General features: G+C 50.7%; 1 protein-coding gene and 3 pseudogenes across 1 annotated transcript in view; 3 read left to right on the top strand and 1 right to left on the bottom strand.

Annotated features, from left to right (window-relative positions):
- The window catches only part of LOC127584405 (histone H4), a 37,207-nt gene extending 21,239 nt beyond the window's left edge, over positions 1-15,968 (top strand). The window contains exon 3 of the mRNA XM_052041190.1: positions 15,487-15,968. Within this exon, the coding sequence (XP_051897150.1) occupies positions 15,487-15,587 (101 nt within the window). The 3' untranslated portion in view covers positions 15,588-15,968. The remainder of the gene's footprint in view (positions 1-15,486) is intronic.
- Positions 3,186-3,548, top strand: LOC127584404 (histone H2B-like; annotated as a pseudogene).
- Positions 4,370-4,831, top strand: LOC127584402 (late histone H2A.2.2-like; annotated as a pseudogene).
- LOC127584403 (histone H2B type 1-O-like) lies at positions 5,982-6,352 on the bottom strand (annotated as a pseudogene).
- Positions 15,969-27,982: the final 12,014 nt, after the last annotated feature.

The following is a 27,982-nucleotide window of genomic DNA, read 5'->3' as shown; positions in this document are numbered from 1 at the left end:
AAGTAGTTTCTCTGCTCTGATCTGATCAGGTCCATGAATCACAGTCCAGCGTCAGGGATGTCCAGGTCTCTGTCCTTGAAGTGCTGAGGCTGTCCTGGTGTTTAACGGTGGAGCTACAGTGCCTGGGTGTGTACAGGGCTGTGTGCTCACTGCACAATGTTGAGACTTTTATAGCTCTGTGTCCTCATGATGAAGGACTTGGTGTTGTAAAGTTCACTGTCCTTGTCGTCCACTGCGGACTGTTTCTGTACAGTGCAGTGTGGGGGATTATTGTTTCCTGTCAGTTCACAGTAGGGATGTACAGGTCACACAGTGCAGGTCAAGTATCTGTCGTTGTGTGAAAATGCAGGCTGTCCCACTGGGGCAGTTCTGTGGGTGTCCAGGTATTTGTGTTGGTTAAAATAAAACCAGAAATGCTTGAAATGTTTGGCATATGCAGACTGACCTGTGAGTATTTCAGAAATTTCTGTTTTATTTTAGATCATCTTGTTGTGAAGGTCTCTGCCCATACTGTCAGCTGTTGTAAAGGACTGTGTCCTCAAAGTGCAGTGCCTGCTATTGTAAAGGACTGTGCACTGTGGGGACACAGACCTTTACAAAACGGAGCACTGCACTGTGAAGACAAAGGCCTGCACTGTAAAGGCAGTGCAGGAGGAGACCATTTGGCCCAATGTATCTGTGCTATTTCAGCAATCCCATCAGTCACATTGCCTGCTCCCCCACACCCGCCTCCACCACCTCCTCAGGCTGCACGTTCCACATCCCAACCTCTGTGTGAGGGAATTCCCCCTCAGATCCCCTCTGAACTTTCCGCCTCTCACACTGACCCCTGCCCTCTGGTTTTACACACTTTCACAGGAAAAACATTCTTCCTATTTCCCTTATCTAAGCACCTCATCATTGTGTGTCCCTCAGTCAGATCAGCCCTCAGCCTCCATCCCTCCACAGCAAACATACCTGCTCTATCCAATCTCTACCTATAACTGAATTGCTCCTATCCTGGCAACATCCGTGTGAGTCTCCCCTGCACCCTCTCCCACACCAGCACATCCCTCCTGCAGTGTGGTGACCAGAACTGGGCACAGTGCTCCGGGGGTGGCCTCACCAATGTTTTATAAAGCTGTAACACAATGTCCCTGCTCTTTCTGTCTCTACAACAGCTGATGGTGATAGTCATTCCATGTACCTCCTTCACCACCCAGTGTCCCTGTGCTGCCACTTTCAGAGGTCCATGGACTGTATCCCAAGGTCCCTCTGATCATCAACACTCCCCAGGGCCTGTCCATTTACTTGGTGGGCCCCACCCTATTTGACCTTCCTCAATGCATCACTTCACATTTGCCACCGGACATTCCTCTGCCCAGTGTTCCAGCTGATGGATGTCATGTTGCAGCCTCAGACAATCCCTCTCTCTGTCTGCACCACCAATGTCTGTGTCATCTGTAGACTTACTGATCACATCTTTCCATTCACATTCAGGTTGTTACTGTACAGCACAGACATGGAGCCACCAATCCCTGTGGGACACCGCTGGTCCCCTCCACCACCCTCTGTCTCCCATTTACAAGCCAATTTCAGATCCAATTTTCTTCCTTGCCTTGGATCCCATGGGCTGTAACCTTTTGAACCAACCTTCCACACCTGATCTTGCAAAAGGCTTCACTGAAGTCCATGTCAACAACATGTACCCCAGCGCCCTCATCAATGTACTGCATTACCTTCAGTCAGAGTCCCACAGCATGGGAACAGGCCCTTTGGCCAAACTGGGCCACGCTGACCAAGATGCCCATCTGAGCTGGTCCCATATCCCTATAAACCTTTCCCATCCATTGGCCCTGTCCAAGTGCCTTTTAAATGTTGTTAATGTACCTGCTTCAGCCACTTCCTCTGGCAGCTCGTTCCACTCACTGACCACCCTCTGGGTGGAAAAGTTGCCCCTCTGGTTCCCATTACCTCTCTCCCCTCTCACCTTAAACCTGTGCCCTCTGGTTCTTGATTCCCCAGCCCTGGGAAACAGACTGTGTGTACTCACCCTGCCTCTGCCCCTCATGATTTTATACACCTCTGTAAGGTCACCCCTCATCCTCGGATGCAGCACACCTGCAGCCAGAGAGAACTGGGAGATGAACATAGAACGTACAACAGTACAGCACAGGAACAGGCCCTTCAGCCTACAATGTTGTCCCAAACTAATTGAACTAGTAATTAAATGCCTGAGTACACTAATCCCTTCTGCCTGCACAATGCCCATTCATGTGCCTCTTGAACACCTCCATTGTAACTGCCTCCACCACCCCTGGCAGCACATTCCAGACACCCACCGCTCTCCGAGAAAAAACAAAAACTTGCCGTGCACATGTCCTTTGAACTTGCCCCCTCCCACCTTAAATGCATGCCCTCTAGTATTCGTCATTTCCACCCAGGGGGGAAACTCCCAGCTGTCTACTCTATCTGTGCCCCTCATAATCTGAAACTTCTATCAGCTCTCCACTCAGGCTCTGCCACTCCAGAGAAAACAGCCCCAGTCTGTCCAACTTCTCCTTGTACTACCTGCCCTCTGATCCAGGCAGCTTCCCGGTAAACCTCTTCTGCCCTCTGCAAATGATGGGCAAGGTCTCTGCTATTTCCCCCCACGCTGCTCTGAACAGCCCAGGACATGTTTATCAGGGCCGCTGGATTATCTGTGTAAAGGTGCTGAATGTTTCTTCCCTCGATTTCCAATCCCATCTGATACCCCACCCTCTTCCACTCACTGATGTCTGTGTTGTTCCTTAACTCCTATGTAACTACTGCCACATCACAGAACACGGACCCGGTGCTGGAGGCTCAGTAACAACACACCCGGGGAGACTGGAACCAGACCGGGGACTTCCCCTCCTGGTCTGGGGAGGGGAAGCAGCAGTGACAGTCAGCGGCACCTCCTTCCCCCTCTCCCTGTCAGTGTCACAGGACACGGGGCAGTGGGAGAGGTCTCTGATTGGCGACAGTGTATGTCTACCATTGGTTCCTTCAGATATCCAATCAAAGGGTCAGAGCGAATTTATACATATTCATATACCCAAACCGGCCAATGACAATCGTGGCTGTTCCCCATCCCTCATTAGCAATAGGGCGGGTAGGCTGCCTATTTAATCCGCGCTCCAAGCGGGTTCCGCTTATTGCTGGCTGTGAAGCCGACTGTAGAAATGCTTGAGCTGATGAAAGTTCCCAAGAAGGGCACCAAGAAAGCCTTGCCTAAATCAGCAGGCAAGGCGCGCAAGAGGGCGAGGAAGGAGAGTTTCTACATCTACAAAGTGATGAAGTAGGTTCACACCGACACCGGCATCTCCTCCAAGGTCATGAGCATCATGAATTCATTCGTGAGCGACATTTTCGAGCGCATCGCGGGCGAGACTTCCCGCCCGGCCCATTACAACAAGCGGTCGACCATCAGCTCCCGGGAGATCCAGACGGCCTTGCCCCTGCTGCTGCCCGGGGAGTTGGCCAAGCACGCCCTGTCGGAAGGGACCAAGGCGGTGACCAAGTACACCAGCTCCAAGTGAAGCTCCACAGAGTCCTGACAAACCAAACCGAAAACCCAACGGCTCTTTTAAGCGCCACCCACAGTTTCCATGAGAGAGTTGTACTAATATTTCTGCACTGAATTGCTGCAGCTGCTTCCATATATTATTTCGGGAGATAACTCTCAGTCTGATTTATGTTGATCGCAATTACCTGTTCCCCTACCCGGTAAAATTCTGGTGTCGATGTTGCATTCCTGTCCACTGCACTGGCTCAGAAACTTCACCCTCCTCTTCCCCGTCAGTTTGTCTCGGTCTTCATACACTTTCCCCACTGAACTTCCCATTGACAGCGGATTAATTTGAACAAGAATTTTGTGTTTGCTGTTGTTCTTGTTCTAATTGTGGAGTGAATGCCTTTTAGTGACTGCAATGTACTGTTTTGTAAGTGCCCTGAATCCAAGTAACAACAAATGAAGTGTTCACGCTGCTGTTTTTCGCTCCGATCTCAGTTTGTGAAGAGAGACCCGTCAATAAATCTGATGTGTTTTAACAAAGAACGACAAGGAATTCCCAGATTCAGTCGCGGTAGAATTAATTCACATTGTGTGGACAGAAAGCGGAGCGGGATTAAGTGACTGTTCATGCGGGGAATCCATATTCACACAAAGATTTGGAACTGATTTGTTTTTAGACTATTATTTTTTCCTAGCGGGGACTTTTTTGGCGGGCTTTTCAAATTTCAGGTTTATTGAGGACTGACAGTTATTTTCCGCGGTTCTCTGTTTGCCGTCTGATCATTGGAGAATCAGACAGCTCTCAGATTAGGGCATTTCACATCACCAATCAGACTAAACGCTGCACCACCAATGAGAAGCGCCCCGCTACAATCCTCCAGAAGTTATGAAAAAGACGAGTGCGGAACGGTTTCGTCATTCTCTGTGAAGAAGTTTGTGGAAATATCTGGACGTGGAAAAGCCGGCGGCAAAGCTAAGAGCAAGCCCAAGTCTCGCTCGTCCCGGGCCGGACTGCAGTTCCCGGTGGGCCGTGATCACAGTGCTCCTGAGGAAGGGCAACTATGCTGAGCGGTGGGTGCCGGAGCCCCGGTCTATCTGACTGCTGTGCTCGTGTATCTGACGGCTGAAATCCTCGAGCTGGCCGGCAACGAGAAGACCCGCATCATTCCCAGACACCTGCAGCTGGCCGTCCGCAACGACGAGGAGCTCAAGCTGCTGGGAGGGGTGACTATCGCTCAGGGTGGGGTGCTGCCCTATGTCCAGGCCGTGTTGTTGCCCAAGAAAACCGGCGCTGTCAACCCCAAGAGCAAGTAAATCGGCGAAGCTTCAATCTAACGAGACAAAGGCTCTTTTCAGAGCCACCCAGTGTCTGTGGAAGGGCTGAGTCCGGGGGATTTCTGTTCCGTGTGTCTGCCGCAGACACCCCTCCCACGTCTCCGTCTAAAGCACTGCCCTCCCCTGAAACAAACCAGCATCTATCTGCGCACAAGGTGGTTCCCCCTCAGCCTGGACTCCCTCCCCGTCCCGAACCCCCTCGATCTCCCACGTCGGACATTTTCCCGAAAAAGAGGAAATTGTCGCGCACTCGCCCCTGTACTTCCTGGGGACATGCGGGGCTGCGTTTCTGATTGGTGGTGAAGCGCTCAACCCCAATCAGAGAGCGGGCTCATTCACCAATGAACAGGCGACAGCAGGAGAAGCGCCAAAACTAACGGTCAGGCCCCAATGATGTGCCAAAAGGAAAATAATTTCATACAAAAGTGAAAAACACATACATTCCAGATCTGCGTGTGAACAGGATTCCCCACTTTTCCGTCACTCGATCCAGTTACAATACAGACCGCGTGTGAATTAGTTCCCATATTGGAGAAATCCTGGGAATTTAGTCTTTAAATTCTTTCAACTGCTGACCGATCGGCTAAAAATACTAATTCACAACAGCGGTTGTTTTCTTTGTGTGAAACGCATCAGTTTATGGATGGGTCGTTATTCAGAAGCTGCAGTCGGAGCAGGGACTGCAGCGTTAGAAGTTGTTCTGTGAAAGGACCGTATTCACAACAGGATTCAGGGCAGTTACACCACAGGGGACCGCAGGAATTAAGCCACACCAACAACAGAAATCGTGCAACCAACGTGTTCACATTAATCCGCTCTCTGTGTAAAGATTTGTGGGTGAAGTATTTAAAGACACAGACAAGCTGATGGTGAAGGCGAGGGGAAAATTTCGGTGTCAGTCCAGTGGGCTGGAATGCAAAAGCAACATCAGGTCTGTTCGGGCAGCGGAACCTCAAATTTGGATCATCATTATCAGAATTAGACTTACCTCACGAAGCAAACATTCCCCATCACTGTTGCGCTGCAAATTCCATGTTGAAATATTAGAACAACTCTTTCTTAGAAGTTGTGGCTGGCTCTTAAAAAAGCCGTTGTGTTTTCGGTTTGGTTTGTCGGACTCTGTGGAGCTTCACTTGGAGCTGGTGTATTTGGTCACCGCCTTGGTCCCTTCCGACACGGCGTGCTTGGCCAGCTCCCCGGGCAGCAGCAGGCGCACGGCCGTCTGGATCTCCCGGGAGCTGATGGTCGACCGTTTGTTGTAGTGGGCCAGGCGGAAGCCTCACCCGCGATCCGCTCGAAAATATCGTTCACAAACGAGTTCATGATGCTCATGGCCTTGGAGGAGATGCCGGTGTCGGGGTGAACCTACTTCATCACTTTCTAGATGTAGATGGAGTAACTCTCCCTCCTCGCCCTCTTGCGCTTCGTGCCCGCCTTGGTTTGCGCTTTGGACACCACTTTCTTGGAGCCCTTCTTGGCAGCTTTCGGTGGATCAGGCATTACTTCTGGTGGTTTCACACCCAGAAATAAGCGGAACCCGCTCGGAGCGTGGATTAAATAGGCAGTGCGCCCGCCCTATGCTAATGAGGGATTGGGGAAAGCGAGGGTTGTCATTGGTCGGTTTGGACGAATGAAAATTAAGGTTTTCAACTAACCTTCTGATTGGACAATTGAAGAAACCAATCCCAGCCCGGCCCTACTGCCCAGGGTCCAGGGACACTGACAGGGCGGGGGAGGCGGAGGTGGGAGCCGCTGCCGGTAAGAATCATCGATTCTCCCCTTGGAACAGAGGAGGCTGCAGAGCTCAAATCTGACCGAGGGATTTACAACCGGGATGTGAAGCTGATCCAATGCTCATTCCCGCAAGGGAAGTCTGAACCTACAAGGGTGTGGGCCGACGACGGGAGTGGGTCTAAACAGCCGGTGTTGGCCCAGTGTGGGCTGAATGGCCTCATTCTCTGCCGGACATTCCTGGGAATGGTTTTATTCTTTCTCAGCGTGTGGGCATCACTGGCAGTATCACCATTATTCCCCAATCCCCATTCAGCCTGGAGTGACTTTCCAGCCCAGTTCAGAATGCAGGGAGGGTCAGCCCCACTGCTGTGGGCCGGGAGTCACACAGAGACCAGGCTGGATAAGGACGGCAGATGTCCTTCCCTGGAGGGAGTTAGTGACCCTGAAGGGCTTTTAATACAGCTCAGTTTGCAGGACTTTTGTTCCAAGTTTATTATTGTCACTTGTACCAAGGTACAGTGAAAAACTTGTCTTGCATACCGTTCGTACAGGTCAACTCATTACACAGTGCAGTTGTACCAAGGTACAGTGAAAAACTTGTCTTGCATACCGTTCGTACAGGTCAACTCATTACACAGTGCAGTTACATTGAGCTAGTACAGAGTGCATTGATGTACTACAGGTAAAAATAGTATCAGTACAATGTGTCACAGCTACAGAGAATGTGCAGTGCAATAAGGTGCACGGTCATAACAAGGTAGATCGTCAGGTCTAGTCCATCTCATTGTACAAGGGAACCGTTCAATAGTCTTATCACAGTGGGGTAGAAGCTGTCCTCAAGTCTGGTGGTACGTACCCTCAGGCACCAGTAACTTCTGACAGCAGGGATGAGCTGGGCCAAAGGCCTGTTTCCGTGCTGTGTTACTCTGTGACTCGATAACTGCACAGGTCCAAGTCGAGTTTATGGTCACGTGCACAAGTACATGTGTGCACAGGTGCAGTGAAACACTTCCCTGCAGCAGCATCACACAGACACAGCATCAGATAAGCAGCATTCCAAAGAAAAACATCAATTAAACATCAACCAGACACAACTTTTATAAGAAAGAACACACTTCAGACAAAAATGTTGACTTCACTGCAAAGTGGTGATGGTGTTGCTGTACTGCAGTGATGGGGCTGTGCCGGTGAGCGCCCTGTGTGCAGTTCTGGTCACCCAGCTACAGGAAGGATGTCAGGAAGCTGGAAGGGTGCAGGAAAGATTCACAACCACGTTAACCCATCTGAGATGATGGGGGTGTTTTTCCCTGCAGCATCAGAGGCTGAAGGGTGACCTTGTAGAGGTTTATCACATCATAAGGGGCATTGATGAGGGGGATGGTCACAGCCTTTCTCCCCAGGGTAGGGGAGTCTAACACTGGAGAGCAGAGGTTTCAGGTGAGGGGGGGTGGATTTAAATGGGTCCCGAGAAATAGATTTTCTCACACAGCAGGTGGTGGGTCTGTGGAACGAGCTGCCAGAGGAAGGGGCAGAGGTGGGTACAATTGGAATATTTAAAATACATTTGGACAGTTCCATGGATGGGAAAGGTTGAGGGACATGGACCAAACACAGGCAAATGGGACCAGCTCAGGGAGGCAACTTGGTCGGCACAGATGAGTTGGGCCGAATTGCCTGATTCCCTGCTGTGTAACTCTCTGACTCTGTGACAGTTCAGCCATGGAAGGTTGGCTCAGCAAGTTACAGCCCATGGGATCTGAGGCACGTCGGCAAACTGGATTTAAAATGAGCTTGGTGACAGGAGGCAGAGGGTGGTGGACGGCTGGTTTTCCCAGTGGGAGTCTGACCCCAGTGGTGTCCCACAGCGATTGGTGCTGGCGTCACTGATGTCTGTGATACACACCAAGGAACAACTTGGCTGTGAATGTAGGAGGGGTGATCAGTGAGTCTGTGGTGATGCCGACGGTGAGGAGGATGGTCTCAGACCACAACATGAGATTCAGCAGCTGGAACGTCAGGCAGAGGAACGGCAGAGGCAATTTAATCCTGACACGTGTGGGCTGATGCAGTGTGGAAGGTTAAGTAGGGTCGGATGTACCAAGTAAATGGTGGGGCCCCAGGGAGTGTCGGGGAACAGGGGGACCACAGATCCCTGAAAGTGGCAGCACAGGTAGGTGGGGTTGTGAGGGAGGTACATGGGATGTTTGCTTTCATCAGCTGCTGCAGAGACCAGAAGAGCAGGGACAGCAGGTGACAGCTTTATCCACCATTGGGAAGGAGGCAGCTGGAGCACTGGGTGTGGTTCTGGTCACCGCACAGAGGGAAGGGACTGCACTGCAGTCAGTGTCACCAGGAGGTTGCCCGGATTGGAACAGTTCAGTTATAGGTCAAGCAGATAGACTGGGTTTGTTTTCTCTGCAGGGAAGGAGGCTGAGGGGTGATCTGACTGAGGGACACAACAGTAGGAGTGGGAGAGATGAGGTAAACAGGAAGAATCTCCCCCCCCCCCACCCCCGATGTGTGTGTGTAAAAGCAGAGGGCAGAGGTAAGTGTGAGAGGTGGAAGGTTCAGAGGGGACCTGAGGGGGAATTCCCTCACACAGAGGTTGGGATGTGGAACGTGCTGCCTGAGGAGGTGGGGGAGGCAGGTGATGGGACTGATGGGATTGCTGAAATAGGAGCTGGCACAGAGACAATGGGCCAAATGGTCTCCCCCGAGCTGTGTTCACAGTGCAGGCCTTTGACCTCAGTGCAGCACTCTGTGTCGTAAAGGTCTGTGTGGTCATGGTGCACAGTCCTTTCCAACAGCCGGCACTGAACTGTGAGGGCACAGACCTTTCCAACAGCCGGCACTGAACTGTGAGGGCACAGACCTTTCCAACAGCCGGCACTGTACTGTGAGGGCACAGACCTTTACAACAGCCAGCACTGAACGGTGAGGGCACAGACCTTTACAGCAGCCGGCAGTGTACTGTAAGGACATAGACCTTTACGACAGCCGGCAGTGTACTGTAAGGACATAGACCTTTACAACAGCCGGCAGTGTACTGTAAGGACATAGACCTTTACGACAGCTGGCACTGTACTGTAAGGGCACAGACCTTTACAGCAGCGGAGCGTTGCACCGTGAGGGCACAGACCTTTACAACACAGGAGCGTTGCACCGTGAGCGCACAGACCTTTACAACACGGAGCGTTGCACCGTGAGGGCACAGACCTTTACAACACGGAGCGTTGCACCGTGAGCACACAGACCTTTACAACACGGAGCGTTGCACTGTGAGCACACAGAGCAGGACACACAGCAGCAGTGGATTGTACGGACACAGCCATTTACAATCTCAGCACTGCAGGGACACAGCACGGTGCAGACACAGGTGTCACATTCAGACCAGTGTAGTGTGAGGACACAGAATGATACAACACCCAGAACTGTACTGCAGGGACACACAGTGTACAAACCACCTTCAGGACACAGCCACATAAACCCCCACACTGTACTGTACAGAAACAATGAGCAGTGGACGACAAGGACAGTGAACTTTACAACACCAAGTCCTTCACCATAAGGACACAGAGCTATAAAACTCTTAGCACTGTGCAGTGAGCACACAGACCTGTACACACCCAGTACTGTACTCCACCGTTAAACACCAGGTCAGCCCCAGCACTTCAGGGACAGAGACCCGTACAACCCTGACACTGGAATGTGATTCATGGAACTGATCAGATAAGAGCAGAGACACTAGTTCCCCTGGTGGAGGAGTCCAAGACAAGGGGGAATGGCCTGAGAATTAGAGCCAGGCTGTGCACTGGGGATGTCCGGAAGCACTTCTTCCCACTCAGCTGGGTCAGTCCAGTGGGCGGAGCAGACATTGGCCTGATCTGGGGTGAGGGGGGATGTGGGGAGGGGAAACTGAATCCATTTTAATGCACTGGTGAAGCAGATGGACTGAGAGAGCTGATCAGCAGGAGAGGGTGTGGGAGTGTTGCAGTCACAGAGACACGGCCTTTCAGAGGAGAGCATATCAAGGTGGATAAACCCCAGGACCTGATCACTTGTATCCTGGGACATTGTGGAAAGCTTCGGAAGCAATTGCAGGGGCCCTGGCAGAGATATTTGCATCAGCTTCAGCCACGGGTGAGGTAGCGGGAGACGGGAGGATGGCTAACGTTGTGCCTTTGTTGAAGGGCTGCAAGGACAAGTCAGGGAATTACAGGCCGGTCAGCCTGACAGCAGTGGCTGCAACATTGGCCTGGGGGAAGGAGACAGAGGGGGGCAGTGGGGGGTGTTATTCAGACTGGAGACCTGTGACCAGTGGTGTTCACAGGGATGGGTGCTGGGTGCACTGTTGTTTGTCATCTACATTAACGATTTGGATGAGAATGTTGTTAACATGGTCAGTAAGTTTGTGGATGACACCAAACTCAGTGGTTCAGTGCACAGTGACGGGTATCCAAGATTGTAAGGGGACCTTGATGAACTGGGGAAGTGGGCCAAGGAACTGCAGATGGAGTTTAGCTCAGACAAGTGTGAGGTGTTGCATTTTGAGAGGTTAAACCAGGGCAGGACTTGCACAGTAAATGGCAGGGCCCTGGGGAGTGTTGTGGTACAGAGAGACCGAGGAATACAGGTACACTGTTCCCTGAAACTGGTGACACAGGTAGACAGGATTGTGACTGTGTTTGGCACGCTTGCCTTCATCGGTGAGGGCACCGAGTACAGGAGTTGAGACGTCGTGTTACACCTGTACAAGTCGTTGGTGAGACCGCACTGTACTGTGTGTAGATCTGGTCGCCCAGCTGTAGGAAGGATGTCACTAAGCTGGAAAGGGTGCAGCAAAGATTCACGAGGATGTTACTGGGACTGGAGGGCTTGAGTTACAAGGAGAGACTGGAGGGGTCATGACTGTTTTTCACTGGAGGTTCGGAGGCTGAGGAACCTTATAGAAATTTATAACATCATGGGGGGCATGGGTTAGGTGGACGATCATTGACTTTATCCCCAGAGATGGGGAATCTAAAACTAGAGGACATGGAATTGTGAAAGGGGAAGCATTCAACAGGGACCTGAAGGGCAACTTTTCCACACAGAGGGCGGTGGGTAAGTGGAATGAGCTGCCAGAGGAAGCTGTAGAGGTGGGTACAAACACAACGTTTAAATCAATATTTGTCTTTCCTCCCTGTCACAGGAACCTTCCGTACCCTGGAGACTCACCACCCTGGTGTGTGGAAGGTTAACACATGGTAGGGAGGGACGTAAAAGAGGAGGGGCATTGCAAGATTGGTTAAGGACACCATCACTGCAGTAATGATGGAGGATGTCTCTGAAGGCGCTTCACTTGATCCTGTGTGTGCAGATCTTAGACATAAAAGGGCATTCCATTGCTGGGATTATACTGCAGGCCTCCCAACAGTTGGTGGGAGATTGAGGAGCAGATCTGTAGGCAAATCACACTGAGGTGTAATAGAAAAGGGTTACAGTAGTTGGGGCATTTCATCTTCCCCAATATTAACTGATCCACTGTGTGTGAAATGATCAGAGGTGGGATTTTTAAAGTGCACCCAGGAGAGCTTTCTGTGCCAGTACATAGATAGTCCTACTGGGTGCAGTGGATGACTGGGTGAGATTGTTTGTAGGGAAAGGAGCATCTGCCAAGTGGGAGGCCTTTAGCAGTGGAATGTCAAGTGTTCAGGCCTTGCATGTTCCTGTGAGGGTGAAGGGCAAGGCTGGCAGCTTTCAGGAACCTTGGCTGACAAGAGGTATTGAGGATGTGGTCCAGAAATAGAGGGAGGTATACACTGCATATCAGCAATTGGGAACTAGTGAATCTCTTAATGACTACAAGAAGTATAGGGGTGCACATTAACAGAAGTTAGGAGGGCAAAAAAGGATACAAGAAGGATCTGGAAGGCAAGGTGAGGCAAAGTCCCAAGAGATTCTACAGGTATATTAAAAGGGTGACCAGGGAGAGAATAGGTTCCCTTAAAGATCAGCATGGCCGTCTGTGTGTGCAACCAAAGGAAATGGGGGAGATTTTTCAATGAATATTTCTCTTCAGTTTTTACTGTGGAGAAAACAATGGAAGCTGAGGAACTGGGGGAGATGAATGCTGATGTCTTGGACCACGTACGGATTAGCAGCGAGGAGGTACTGGAGGCCTTAAGGTGCATTTACATGGACTTCAGTAAGGCCTTTGACAAGGTCCCACATGGAAGACTGATCCAAAATGTTACAGTCACCAGATCCAAAACTGGCTCGGTAACAGAAGACCGAGTCAGAGAGCAATACAGCACGGAAGCAGGCCCTTCGGCCCAACTCAGCTCTGCCAACCAAGATGCCCATCTGAGCAAGTCCCATTTATCTGCATTTTGTCCATATCCCTCTGAACATTTCCGTGAAGTTCTCCAAGTATCTTCAAAATGTTGTTTTGAGGGTGGCTCTTGTGATTGGAAGCCTGTAACCAGTAGTGTACAACAGGGATCGGTGCTGGGTCCCTGCTGTTTGTCACCTACATGAACAGTTTAGATGTGAATAGGAGGGGATAATTTACAAGTCTGCAGATGACGCAGGATTGGAGGTGGTGCTGATGGTGAGGAGGGCAGTCTGGACTACAGAATGATATGGTGCAGCTGGGAAATTGGGCAGGGCAATGCCAGATGGAAGTTACTTATGAGAACTGTGAGGTGATGCATTAGGGAGAGTTAAATAAGGGCCAACCCTTATTTAACTCTCCCTAATGCATCGGACACCCTATGAATGGTGGGGCCTGAGGGAGCACTGAGGAATAAAGGGAGTGTGATGTTCAAGTACAGAGACCCCTGACGGTGACAGAAACAGGGAGATAGAGTGAAGGCCGATGGATACTTGCCTCCATCAGCTGGGCACAGAACAGACATCTTGGAAGGACTTTATAAAACATTAGTTGGGCCACAGCTGGAACAGTGAGCACACTCCTGGAAGGGGGTGACTGCACTGGAGAGGAGATTCACCAGGATGTTACTGGAATGAAGGGCTTGTGTTCTAAGAAGTTCCCTGGAGTGTAGGAGGCGGAGAGGGGGACCTTACAGAGGTAGATAAATCATGAGGGGCATAGACAGGGTGAGTGGTCACAGTCTTTTTCCCAGGGTTGCGGTGACTAAAACCAGAGTGAACAAGCTTGTGAGAAGGACAACTTTTTCACACAGAAAGTGGTGGGTGTGTGGAGTGAGCTGCCAGAGGATGTGGTAGAGGTGGAGACAATGACAATGTTTAAAAGGCATTTTGACAGGTACATGGATAGGAAAGTGTCAGATGAAATTGGAGCAAACGCAGGTAAATTGGCCGAGCTCAGACAGGCATGGATGAGATGGGCTGAAGGGCCTGTGTCCGTGCTGTACAACTCTGTGACCCCAGGCAGAGGTGTGTACAACAAGAGGTCAGAGGTTTATGGAGAGGAGTGAGGGGTTTACAGGGGGCCTGAGGAAGAATTTCGCCTTTCCCCCAGAGGGAGGTTACAACCTGGAACACACTGCCTGAGGGGGTGGTGCAGGCAGAGATTTAAGGACCATCTGGATGACCACTTGAATCACCAAGGCACAGTAGGTGACAGACCAAGTGCTGAATCAGCAGAGACGGATTCTCGGTGGTTGGCACAGACACGATGGGCCAAAGCCCCAGTTTCTCTGCTGCATAAACCTGTAAGTGTGGAAGTACAGTGGGAAGCTGGAACACAGCACTTCAGGCCGGACTCACCTGGAACATTCAGAACCCAGGGGCAGGGATTTCTGTTGGATCAGGGGACAGAGGGGCACATAATGAACCACCTCCCTTCTGCAGGGCATCAAGATCTCCTGTCCACCATCGCCAAGTGTATAGCCAGATACATGAGTAACACTCCTTTCATTTGGGAAATTGGAGAACTATTGTGGGTCATATTAGGAGAGATGGCTGACAGGTTGGTCACAGTGGGAGGGTCCACGTATCATCTCAGAGGACAAGGGGTTCAGTGAGACAAGCTCAGAGCTGGGGGCCCAGGCAGCCAAAGTCACTGCAGGCAGTGCTGGGGTGTCACAGTCACAGGGTTGTACAGCCCAGGAACAGGCCCTTCAGCCCACCACATCTCTGCTGACCACCACCTATCTCCAACAATCCCACCTGCCTGCATTCATCCCACATCCCTCCATGCCTTGCTCATTCACTAACCTGTGCAGATGCTTTTTAAGTGTTGTTCCACAGTTCGCTGAAAGTGACAACACAGGTAGACAGGGTGATGAAGACCATATTTGACATGCTGCCCTCATCAGCCACAGAATTATGGAAAAGAGTTGGGACACATTACAGCTGCCCAAACTGTTGGTCAGGCCACACTCGGAGTGTTGTGCACAGTTCTGGTCACCTCACTACAGGATGAGGAAGTGAAGGGTTAAGAATTGCAACTATACCTATAACTGGTAAACAATATATATATATATGCATTTATATTTCTTTAGCAAGGACGAGCAAGCTGCTGACCCACTAGTTAGGTTGGAATGTTAAGTATGTTAACTGCCTTTGTTTCGGGTAACAAACAATTCCGATATGTCAGACGGTGGCGATACTGAGTGTAATTGACATCGAGGTGAAGGCTTGGTCTGAACAACAAAGGGTGATACCTGCCTTTGAAAGCCTTGATTATAACTCAATTATACTAAGACAAGAGGTGGGATAGCTGTCTCGGGATCTCTATAGCTTGACCGAAACTCGCGGCGCCGTTTGCATGGGATGTGCGTGACAATTCCTGTATAAATGTCTGTCTTCCCTTTGAGCAGGGAGAACTCGGGAAGCGACTCTCAGTGAGTGCTGAAGAGAATTCTCCTAGCGGTGAACTGCTAATAAAGGTATTTGTTCGAATTTACCTCGTGGCACTGTGTTACTTACAGCGGACAGAAGGGGAAAATTGATTTCCGGACGACAATTTGGCGAGCCAGCCAAGAGTCCAAGACGAGGTTTCGGAAGCGGCGTGAGCGACCGACGGGGATAACGGCCACCTGAGACGGACGGGCCCACAAGGTACGATTCACCTTGATCCCTCTCAGGGAGTCGGAAACCTAATCGATCTCTTCACTTACCGACAATCCTCTGACGGACTCTTCGCGAACCTGTCCGAGTGCCACAGGTTTGAGTCCCCAGTTAAGTTGTTATGTTCGGGGTTCGAGTCCCCAGTTTCGGGTTTGGGATTTTAAGTTGTGAATATCAAGGTTTTGAGCTCTAAGTTCTGAGATCGATTCTCCGGTACTACCACCCTGCCTTAGACCGGTTCTTAAGAGGGGAAGTCAGGAACCTGAAGTGGGTGAAGGAAAGAGACCAATCTTATATGTAATCGCAGCGATTCGTACCGTCCGATTGGGCAGAATACAAAATGGGACAAACTCTCGATAAGTCTCGGTCCAATACCCCACTATCTAAGTTATGTAAAGACGATCCGAAGAACGAGAGTAACTTTCGCAAATTATCAGCATGCCTCAATAAGAAATTGGGAAACGAAATATGGCCATTGGGGGGAACTTGGGATGTAGATAAATGCCTAAAGGGAGAAAAGGTAATTTGGGAGCAGAATACAGGGGAAAAATGGAAATTATTTATGTCCACTTGGAGAAAAACAGCCGAAGACCTAACAAATAAATCTAAGCAGGCTAACTGGGAACATAATGTGCGCAGAAGGGGAATTAGTCTGTTTGATGAACAGGGAAATCCTAAGAGTTGAAGTCCTGAAGTCTCAGTGCGGAGACCACGATGCTGCAAAGAGCAGAAGGGAGAGAGAAGAGGTAAATGAGGTGTATAAGGAGAAGAGCAGAAATAGAAATAAAAGTAGTAAGGATAAAGTGGAGGTACCTCCCGACGTGTCTGGCGTGCCCCTGTTGTTCCAAGTTAATGATACGGACGAAGAGGAGGAGGATTGGAATGGTCCAACCTACAGCCCCTACCTACTCCCCCCCCCCGTTTCATTGCCGCCCCCATATAATGCGGCTAGCCTGCCAGCAGTCCCGCCCTTACCACCAGCGACTGCTCGCCAAGTCCCGCCCTCGGGACACGTCCATGATCCTATTGCGTCCCGAACCAGGATGCGGCTTAGTCGAAGGGAAAGCCCACAGACGGGTGGCTCTAAAGCCACAGACAGACAACGAAGCTTTTTGGCAAGGGACAGTCCTTCAATAGATTCTCAGACGGACACCGACTCTGATTCTACCACTGATTATGGCGACCCTACAAATCCCAGCCTACCAACCATGCTGAAAGGGGTTAAGGGAGCCAAGGTTAAGAAACAATTCCCCAACAGGAATGTTCCCAATCCTGATCCAGCCCAAGCCAGCGCTAATCCTACAATCCAAATTTACCCCCCTTGGAAGCCTCAGGACATGTGCTTAATCATGAGTCAGGCGCCCAACCGTAAAACCAACCCGGAGGATTTCGTAGATTATGTGATCGGAACAATTCAGATGTATCAGGCCGCCCCCCAAGACATTTTCAGTCTTTGTTGCATGGCCCTTACGACTAATGAAGTGGCACAGTGGAAAGAACACCTGGGGAACTATGCTGACTGGACAGACTTTCAGGCGGCCGTCCGGCCTCAGGACCAGGTGGCCACTATTAGAACTGCCCTTCGTAAAACCCTCCAACAGCCTATTGACATAACTAAATTTTAGAGTGCCGACCGAAACAGGGTGAGGACGGCCCAGACTTTTGGGACCGTTTCTGTTCACTTTATGGTACCTATGCGGGGGAAGATGTCTACAACAGAGACAATGCCTCCCCACAGTTTAACACCCTCCTATTACAATGCATCCCTATGGGAGTGGCCTCAGCTATCCGCACTAATGACATGAACTGGCCTGACCACACACGACAAGCCATGAGGAGGGCGCTCGTCCACTTCTGGAGTAACGGGTGCGATTCGAAAGCCACAAAGGTAAAACAGGAAATGGTGCAGAGACCCCCTCGGGCCCAACCTCCCTACTCCAACAATACGGGCTATCAAATGGAGTGGCAATTTTGCGTTCCAGAAGGGGCTGACTGGTCCGATAAAGGATACCCACTGTACCCCAATGACTTAAGAGCCCCAGTGTACGGGCCCCCTTATGGGCCACCACCACCACCCTCTCGTAATTTCCTAGGACCCAGGGGACCCCAACAACCTGCACCGGTGAGCGCCAGGCCGACGGGATGCAACCTTTGTGGGGCACCTGACCATTGGCGGAGGGACTGCCCCCACTACCGTCATTGGCAGACGAGACCCCCTGGTAGACGACAACCGTTATCAACCAACAACCTGTTTTCTGCCTGACTAGACGTGGACAGTAGCTTCTCCATGTACCCTGCCCTCACCAATAACCCGGAAGATGAACCCATTGTCAATTTCTTAGTTGAAGGAAAGCCGATTCCCTTTATGATAGACACAGGAGCAAATACTTCGACCCTTGAAGCCCCTTGTATTACCCAGCATGATTTTAAACTGTCCACTGCTTCAGTTCCATTGAGTGGAAGGACAGGAAAGATCCTACCCCTTAACAAGTTAAATTTGAAGATCGGGAATGCCTGATCCCGTTTGCGGTAACCACAAGCCTGGGGGTTAAACTAGCCGGGAGGGACCTGCTCTACTCCTTCCAACTCAAAATACAATACCTGGATGAAGGTATTACCATTACTGCTCCTAAAATCCATAGGATCCTCTGGTTTCACCAGCCTCCTCAGTGGTGGACGGTGAACCTCACGAGCAGCGATTTTGACCCACCCTTGGAGACTACTGACCCGCATGTGACACTAGCTTTCGAACCCACCGGGGCCTCAAGGGAACTAGAAGGGTTGTATGCTCCTCTCCTGGGTAGCATGGTGACTGTCACTATTTTAGGGGAGGTAGTGGGAAAGGAGGGGGCAGCACTTCTGGTCCAAGTGCCTAATGAATTGTGGAATCAGTCAGGCTTGATGTCCCCTCACATTACCCTGTCAGTTAACGAGGGACATAGGCCAAAGGAACTGGTTTCCTAGCCCACCGGCTTGAGGTACAGGCAGACAAAGGCCTTTTCGGGGTTCCTCAGGCTCTAACGGGGGGGTACCCTGACTTATTACCTCGTCCCTTTCAAGGTGACGGGCTGTTTACACCATCACTGTTTCCATTGACTCCCTTCAGATGAGCCCACCCCCGATTTATGGGCCGCATCGAAGTCCGAGGTAGGGTACACCCCAGTGACCCCAGTCCAGATCCGTGTAAGACTGGGAGCACAACTGCCTTCTATCCCATAGTATCCCCTTCGGACAGAAGCAGTCGACGGAATAACTCAGTTGATAGATTCGTTCTGCAAACAGGGTATCCTGGTTCCTTGCCAATCACCTTGGGAGAAGTGTGAGGTGGTACACTTTGGAAGGACAAACTCCAGGGCAGAGTACAAGGTAAATGGCAAGGTACTTGGCAGTGTAGAGGAGCAGAGGGAACTGGGGGTTCATATTCACAGTTCACTGAAAGTTGCCTCACAGGTGGATAGAGCAGTTAAGAAGGCCTATGGGATGTTAGCTTTCATAAGTCGTGGGATTGAGTTTAAGAGCCGCAAAGTGATGATGCAGCTTTACAAAACTCTGGTTAGACCACACTTAGAGTACTATGTTCAGTTTAGGTCACCGCATTATAGGAAGGATGTGGAGGCGTTGGAGAGGGTGCAGAGGAGATTTACCAGGTTGCTGCCTGGATTAGAGCGTATGGAATATGAGGAGAGGCTTAAGGTGCTAGGGCTTTATTCACTGCAAAGGAGGAGGATGAGAGGAGACATGATAGAGGTATATAAAATATTGGGAGGAATAGATAGAGTAGACAGCCAGCGCCTCCTTCCCAGGGCACCAATGCTCAGGACGAGGGGGCATGGCTTTAAGGTTATGGGTGGGAGGTTCAGGGGAGATGTCAGGGGGAGGTTTTTCACCCAGAGAGTGGTTGGTGCATGGAATGCACTGCCTGGGGTGGTGGTGGAGGCAGATACATTGGACAGGTTCAAGGATTTGTTGGATAGGCACATGGAGGAATGTGAGATAGAGGGATATGCGGGAGGAAGGTGTTAGGTAGTGTGAGGGTGGTTTGATGGACGGCACAACATGGTTGGCCGAAGGGCCTGTTTTGTGCTGTATGGTTCTATGGTAACACCCCCATTTTACCCGTCCCCAAACCCGGACGGACAGAGTGGCACCTTGTACAAGACCTACGTAAGGTCAACGAGATAATGGAGCCACTACATCCCATGGTCCCGAATCCAGCTACCATTCTCAGCAGTATCCCCGCTGACTCTTGCGTTTTTACCATTGTGGATTTGCAGTATGCATTTTTCGCAATTCCTCTCTCTCCTGACTCGCAGTACCTGTTTGCTTTCACCTTCCAAGGTCAGCAATACACTTGGACGTGCCTCCCGCAAGGTCTTATACACTCCCCAACTATTTTTTCAAACGTTTTACATAATCAACTCCAAGGGTTGCACCTTTTTGATAAATCCACTGTTGTCCAGTATGTAGATGACCTTTTACTAGCAAGCCCCTTGGAACCCGCCAACATCGCGGACAAGAATAGACTACTTAACACGCTCCACTCTTGGGGATATGCAATACCTCCACAGAAAGTAAAACCAACCCAGCGCCAGGTAAAATTTCTGGGCACCCGCTTGAGTGCTACCGAGTGGCGGCTCACTCCCGAATGTATTCCACCCATCCTTGCTACCACACCGCCCACTACCCCAAAGGGTATGCACGCCTTCTTAGGTTTAGTAAATATCTGCAGACAGTGGCTACCTAACGTGGCGCTCCTTACTAAGCACCTCACACCCTTGGCCTCAAGCCAGTCTGTGGGACCCTTTGAACTTACCAAGGAACAAAGGGAGGCCTTAGATAGACTCAAACAGGCCCTTGCCAGTGCCCCGGCCCTGGGACACCCTTTGTATGATCGCCCATTTCAGCTCTTCGTGAATGTCCTAGAGGACTGCGCTACAGCCATCCTTACTCAAACCCATGGGGTTAGGAAAAGACCGGTGGCATACTACTCCACTAGGCTGGACACAGTTGCAAGGGGACTTCCACCATGCTCACAAATGCTTCCAGACATTTATTCCCTAGTAACAGCAGCCTCCAATATAACCCTGCAACAGGCAGTAGAGGTTTATTCCTCCCATACCGTAATGGCACTCTTAACTTCCTACCAGCTGCAACACCTTACCCAGGCCCGCTTAAACAGATACGAGGTAGCACTCCTGAATAACCCACTCCTTACTTTTGCTTACTGTACGACCATTAATCCTGCCACCTTCCTAGAGACCCCACCTGAGGATCTTGCGGACCCACCTCATGACTGTCTAATGCGTAACCACTTTTTGATTGCACCCCGTCCGGACCTTTCAGATAAGGCCATAGTGTCAGCCGACTTGAACCTGTACGTCGACGGTAGTGCCTACATTTCTGAACAGGGCACCCGCCTTAGTGGCTATGCCCTGGTAATCGACTCCCAGAGTGTGGAATCTGCATCTCTGCAGCCCCCAGTATCTGCCCAAAAAGCAGAACTCTTTGCCCTGACCGAGCTTGCATTTTAGCCAAGGACAAAATAGCTAACGTCTTCACTGACTCCCGCTATGCTTTTGGAGTTGCCCATGATTTTGGCCAACGCTGGGCACACAGGGCATTTCTGACCTCTACAGGTAGCCCCATACAGAATGCTGTTTATGTAAAGAACCTCCTCCAAGTCATCCTCCTCCCAAACAAATTTGCCATCATTAAATGCTGCGCTCACCTTTCAGATGCCTCCCTAATAACCAAGGGCAATAACAGGGCAGATACAGAAGCGAAATTGGCAGCACGCCAGGGGTCCAAAATCATTTCCACTATGGAAAAACAAGCAGTTCTTTGCAAGCCAAAGATAGCAACCCCAGGCACCATAGACATGGTCACTGTGCAGCACTTACAGGGAGATGCCCCTTACTCAGAAAAACAAATGTGGAAGGCGCACGGGTGTACGGACTCTGCGCTACACGGCCTCTGGGTTACTCCAGTCGGTCAAGTATGTATACCTGATTCTTTGTTACCAATGCTTATTGACTGCCTACATTCTGACACCCACCTTGGCAAGGAGGGAATGAGTAACATTTTATTACGTACCTAGTGGCACCCCAGATTAGAGGAAGCAGCACAAGGTAAAAGACGGTCGTGTTAGATATGCCAACAAACCAATGCTGGGAAAGGGGTGAAGTGCACCCCAGGCAAAACCCCCTTGCCAGGTGGTCCTTTTGAATGTATACAAATCGACTTTATTGAATTACCGCGTGTACATTGTTACAAGTACTGTCTCGTTATCGTTGATGTATTTAGTAGATGGATTGAAGCTTTTCCAACCACCAACAATAAGGCCTCAACGGTGGTAAAGTTATTGCTTACAGAAATTATACCAAGGTTTGGGGTACCCTGACGGATAAGTTCTGAAATGGCCCCCACTTCATTGGGGAAATAAATACAGAATTGTGCGAAGCACTGCATATCAGATGCAGTTCCACTGCATCTACCACCCTCAATCAGCGGGTGTAGCAGAGAGAGCTAACAGCACCGTTAAGAATAAACTAACCAAATTAGTGTCAGAGACAGGTCTAAACTGGTTGAAGGTTCTCCCCTTAGCATTATACCATATGAGAATCACCCCCCACTCAGCCAAAGAACCCCATGGGACGCCACCACCCAGCCCCAACCCCCCACACAGGTTGACCTTAATATCATGGGGGATGAACTACAACGGTATTTCAGACAACTTACATCCTCTTTAAAGTTTCTTCATTCACAGGTGGAGAGTGCCTTTAAACCACCTGAAGGGCAGAACATGGATATGACCTGGATATTGGAGACTCGGTACTGATACGGGATTGGGAGCGCCCTAAACTGGGACCTCGGTGGAAAGGCCCCTTCCAGATACTACTCCAGACACCAACAGCTGTGAATGTAAAAGGCCAGGAACGCTGGATTCATCCAAGTGACTGTAAACGATGGCCACCGGAGAAAAGATAATACTTTTCAAATTCGGACTCCTCACCATTACTAGTATTCTTGTGTGGGTGTTATAGGATAATTTACAAAATACATATGCAGCTACATGGGAATCGCACCGTTTGTTACCCCTTGGCAGAGTCAGTGGAAGGCCTTTTTGTAGCCACACCAAGCTGGAGCCCCAGTGTCCTCTTAAAGTATGAATTTTCAAAAACAAAGTGTGTTGGACAGATGGGAACTTACAGGAGGGTGCTGCCGGGTAAATGCTTGCAAGGAACAGCAGCAGGACCTAGTAGTACAGCCCACCACCAGTCCTTCTCCCACTGCTTCACCAGCATAGGGTGGGGTTGTGGGCTAGCGATTATACAGCATACTATGGCATGTGCCACTACTACTTGTACAGAGAGGAATTGCGGGTTTAAAGGGGGATGGTTTAGCTGTGAGTGTGCTGCCACTAGGTGTGCTACGTTACTTGCAGGAGAGCAATGGGTTTGTGGAGAAGGGAACGGGACCCACGTGAGAGTGTCTAATGTCTCTTCAGAATGGCTAACCAGGGAGAATTACCTGAGGGAGCATGGGAGAAAGTTTGCTGGGATCTCTTGGTATTCTCAAATGACCAGTCCACGGCAATCGGGTAATGTAACCTGCTACTGGGCTAAGGAAGGGTATGTGTTCCTCTTTAATGGCACTTACATCACAGCCTCCCCCACTCTGCCAGCCTGGTTTGCAATAGGAACGATCGGGCCGGTCACGGTCCCCTGCCCCCAGAAGGCTCATATCCGATGAAGACTTGCGGTGCGGTCAGTTAGTGAGGAGTTCTGTGAGGATTGGAGGGATCCTATGTCATTGGGATCTCCCTTAGCATCGTTAGGCCATGGATTCCTGAGTACTCTCTCTCTGGGGGGTTCGGTAGGAACTATAGCCGCAAAAAACCGGAACTACCTTATTTGTGGATTGGCTGCACTGGGAAACAGTACTATGGAGGGCCTGAAGGCGGTGAACCGGGAACTGGCAGAGCTTCGACTTTATGCCCAGCAGACCCGGTATGCTGTGGACTACCAGCTGGCTCAGCAAGGAGGAGTATGTGCTATAGTTGGGGACAAATGTATCACCAACGTGAGAGACGAGTCCTACAGCATCTCCCATGTCATTCAGGACATTCAGACGCAAGTAGATAGCTTTAGACAGGGATTTACAGGAGGGGCAAGTTGGTTGGGGTGGCTGCTAGGAGGGTCGTGGGAATCATACCTGCTGCATGGAGCTGTGGAACATCGTGATTATAATAGTATGCTGTGTGGTGCTGGCCTGTCTAAATACCTGTTGCAAGGTCCTTATTAATAAGCTCTCGGCCCCGTTCTCAGCGCCGCTCTTGTTTATCATGAAATGATAAAAAGGAGGGAATGAGGAAGTGAAGGGTTAAGAATTGCAACCATACCTATAACTGGCAAACAAAAATATATATATATGATTAATATTTCTTTAGCAAGGACTAGCAAACTGCTGACCCACTAGTTAGGTTAGAATGTTAAGTATGTTAACTGCCTTTGTTTCAGGTAACGGACCATTCCGATATGTCAGACAGTGGCGACACTGGGCATAGTGAACTTTGGTCTGAACAATGAAGGGTGATACCTGCCTTTGAAAGCCTTGATTATAACTCAATTATACTAAGACAAAAGGTGTGATAGCTGTCTCGGTATCTCTATAGCTTGACCGAAACTCGCGGCGCCGTTTGCATGGGATGTGCGTGAAAATTCCTGTATAAATGTCTGTCTGTCCTTTGTGCGGGGAGAACTCGGGAAGCGACTCTTAGTGAGTTCTGAAGAGAATTCTCCTAGCGGTGCACCGCTAATAACGGTATTTGTTCGAATCGACCTCGTGGCACTGTGTTATTTACAGCGGACAGAAGGGGACAATTGATTTCGGGACGACACAGGAAAGGTGTGATTACACTTGAGAGGGTGCAGAAAGGGTGTTGCCTGGATTGGAGGGCTTGAGCTTGCAGGAGAGATTGGATCGGCTGGGTCTGTTTTCCCTGGAGGGAAGGAGGCTGAGAGGTGACATAATGCAGGTGTATAACATTATGTGAGGCACTGATGGGGTACATAGCCAGTGTCTGTTGCCCATGGTAGGGGTGGTTAAAGCTCGAGGGCAGAGGTTTAAGGTGAGGGGGAGGAGGTTTAAAGGGGATCTGAGGGGGTCTTCATTTCACACAGAGAATAGTTGGTACCAGAGAAGGTGGTGGAGGCAGGAACACACAAGGTCTCTGTACTCAGCAACACTCCCCAGGACCCTGCCAGTCATTGTGTACATCCTGCTCTGGTTTAACTGCCCAAAATGGAGTCATAGATTTATACAGCATGGAAACAGGCCCTTTGGCCCAACACATCCATGCTGACCAAGTAGCCTATCTGGGCTAGTTCCATCTGCCTGCATTTAGCCCATATCCCTCTGAACCTTTTTTGATCCATGTACCTGTCCAAATGTGTTTTAAGTGTAATTGTACCCACCGCTACAGCTTCCTCCACAGACCCACCATCCTGTGTGTGGAAAACTGCCCCTCAGGTCCCTTTTACACGGCTCTCTTTTCACCTTAACTCTGGGTTAAGACTGCCCGACTCTTGTCTGTGTCCCTCATGATTTCTTCTACATGGTCACCCTGCAGCCCCAAATACTCCAGGGAAAACAGCTGCAGCCTCTCCCTGTAACTCCAGCCCTCCAGTCCCGGGAACATCCTTGGCTTTTCTGCACCCTCTCCAGCTGAAACACATCCTTTCTGTGGCTGGGTGACCAGAACTGCACACAATGCTCCCAGAGTTTTCTCACCAACATCTTGTGCAGCATGATATCCTGACGCTTGCACTCAGTGCCCTGAAGGCAAGTGTGCCCAACTCCTCCTTCACCACCTGGACTGCCTGTGTCAGCACTTTCAGTGAACCATGCACGGAGGTCTCTCTGTCCTGCAACAATATCTAGGCCCATGCCATGGTCCTGCCCTGTATTAACTTGCCAATATGCAACACTTTGCTCTTGTCTGAGCTAAATTCCATTAGTTATTCCCAAGTTTATCCATATCTTTGTGTAACCGTAATAATTTTGGAGTCATCTGTTAAATTATCATCCATATCGTTAATGTACATGCCAAACAACAGAAGAGCAGCTCCGGTCCCTGTGGTTCACCACTGGTCACAGACCTCCAGTCTGAAACAGCAGGGATGTGAGGATGCAATAGGAGCCACAGAGGGAGGAGAGCAGAGATGTCAGAGGGTCCCAGGGTCTGTTAGGTAAATAGAGGAACAGGGACACTCACTACTCACCAGCCTGCAGGAAGAGAAGAGGCCGATGCCCACAGTGGAGGAGCAGTCAGGCCCACAGACTCCACCAGTCAGGTCACAGATCCACATGGGAACGGCAGAGAGCGAAGAGCAGCCCGTCTGATCCAGTCGCCGCCTCCTCCATCTCTCTACATCTATCTGTAAACCACAGGAGAAGCCGATGGCATCACCCTTCACTGTTCTAACCCCAGCAGGTACAGACCTGCCCCGCTTCAGTTCAGCCCTTGACCTTAGGACCCTTTGTTTTAGATGGGAAGGAAACAAAAACCTATAGATGCGGGAAGCCCGGGACAGAGGCAGCCCCTGCTGGGAACCCTCAGCAGCTCAGGCAGCGTCTGTGGAGACAGAACCAGAGCTGAGACGCGGGGCTGAACCTCTGCTTCTCTCCCCGCAGATGCTGCCCGACCTGCCGGGTTTTGCCAGCAGCTGCTGCCCTGGTTTGCCCCCGGGAGCCCCTGTCGGCTGGTGTCAGAGGCGCTGACTGGAGGGAGCAGTTTCTCTGCAGCGGCCCTTTCAGCGCAGCTTCAGCCGGCTCAATGCTTCCCCTTCCCAGCCCATGGGATCTGATCCCGGGGGGGATAAACCCCCTGGCCCTGAAACCTCAGGCCGCCCCGCGGGGGCAGAGGCAACACTGGAAGCGCAGGCCCGCTGCGGCCTCCCCAGTGTCCGCCCCCCGCCCGGCCGCCCCCGGCTCCCTGCCCCTCGCTGCTCTTCCCTTCTCTGCCCGGCTACTGAAGGCGGCGACCCGAACGCCTCCTTCCCCACCCGCTCTCCCTTCAGTGCGGACCACCCCCGGGCACCGAGCACACGGGCGCCGCTGCGGCCAGGCCCCGGGGAGCTGCCGCCCCGCCGGGGGGGAAGCCTCACCCCCACCCCCGGGCCCAGGCCTCGCCGCCGCCCCGGCCGGCACATTGCTCAGCCGGTTTGCTGCCTGTCACGTGACGAGAGCGGCGGCCCGGGAGGAGGGGCGGAGTGAGCTGTCAATCAGAGGAGCGGCTGGGATCCCTGCCAGTGTTTCAAATATATTACTGGAATTTTCCTGAAGAAAAGAGCTTCAGACAGAGGCATTTCGATGCAAAGTCCTTATCTGTGCAAGGGAAATAGAAATTGTAACCGAGGGAGAAAATTATATAAAAACGAACAAAATACGAGAAGGAATCTAAGATACAGCTCGGCAGAAATGTGATAAAATAAATAGTAACCATTTATCCTGAGATTTCTTTCCAAAAAAAACATTTAGAAAGTGGCTGCAGGTGCTATGCAGACTGAGTCTGAAGGGTTACTAATGATAGAGGCCTAACCGGTCCATGTCGACCAAGATGCCTTTCTAACATTGTCCCATTTGGCCCTTATCCCTCTAACCCTTCCCTGTCCATACACCCGTCCAGGTGACGCTCAAATGCTGTTACTGTACCAGTCTCAACCATCTCCTTGGGAACACCCTTAACAGTGTTGATGTACAGAGGGATCTTGGGGTCCAAGTCCACAGCCCCCAAAAAGTGGCTGCACAGGTTGATTGGATGGTAAAGAAGGTGAACGGCGTGCTTACCTTGATCAGTCGAGACACTGAGTTCAAGAGCTGGGAAGTTATGTTGCAGCTTTATAAAACTCTGGTGGGGCCACATCTGAAGTATTGCATTCAGTTCTGGTTGTCCCATTATAGGAAAAATGTGGAGGCTTTGCAGAGGGTGCAGAATAGGTTTCCAAGCATGCTGCCTGGATTAGAGGGCATGAGCCAGAAGGAGAGGTTGGACAAACTTGGATTGTTTTCTCTGGAGTGGCAGTAGCTGGGAGCAGACCTGATAAAGGTTGAGGAGATTGTGAGATGCAAAGATAAAGTAGACAGCAGGGATGATTTTTTTCTCACAGGCTGAAATATCTAAGACCGGAGGACATGCATTCAAAGCTGAGAGGGGGTATGTTTAAAGGAGATGTGCAGGGCGAGATTTTTTCTTACACAGAGAGTGGTGGGTGCCTGGAATGCGCTATCAGGGGTGGTAGTGGAGGTAAATATGATAGAGGCGCTTGAGAGTCACGTGGATGTGCAGGGAATGGA

Source organism: Pristis pectinata, chromosome 29 (genome assembly GCF_009764475.1).
Source record: "Pristis pectinata isolate sPriPec2 chromosome 29, sPriPec2.1.pri, whole genome shotgun sequence".
In the NCBI taxonomy this organism is placed as follows: domain Eukaryota; kingdom Metazoa; phylum Chordata; class Chondrichthyes; order Rhinopristiformes; family Pristidae; genus Pristis; species Pristis pectinata.
This window is presented reverse-complemented; position numbering and strand designations above follow the sequence as displayed.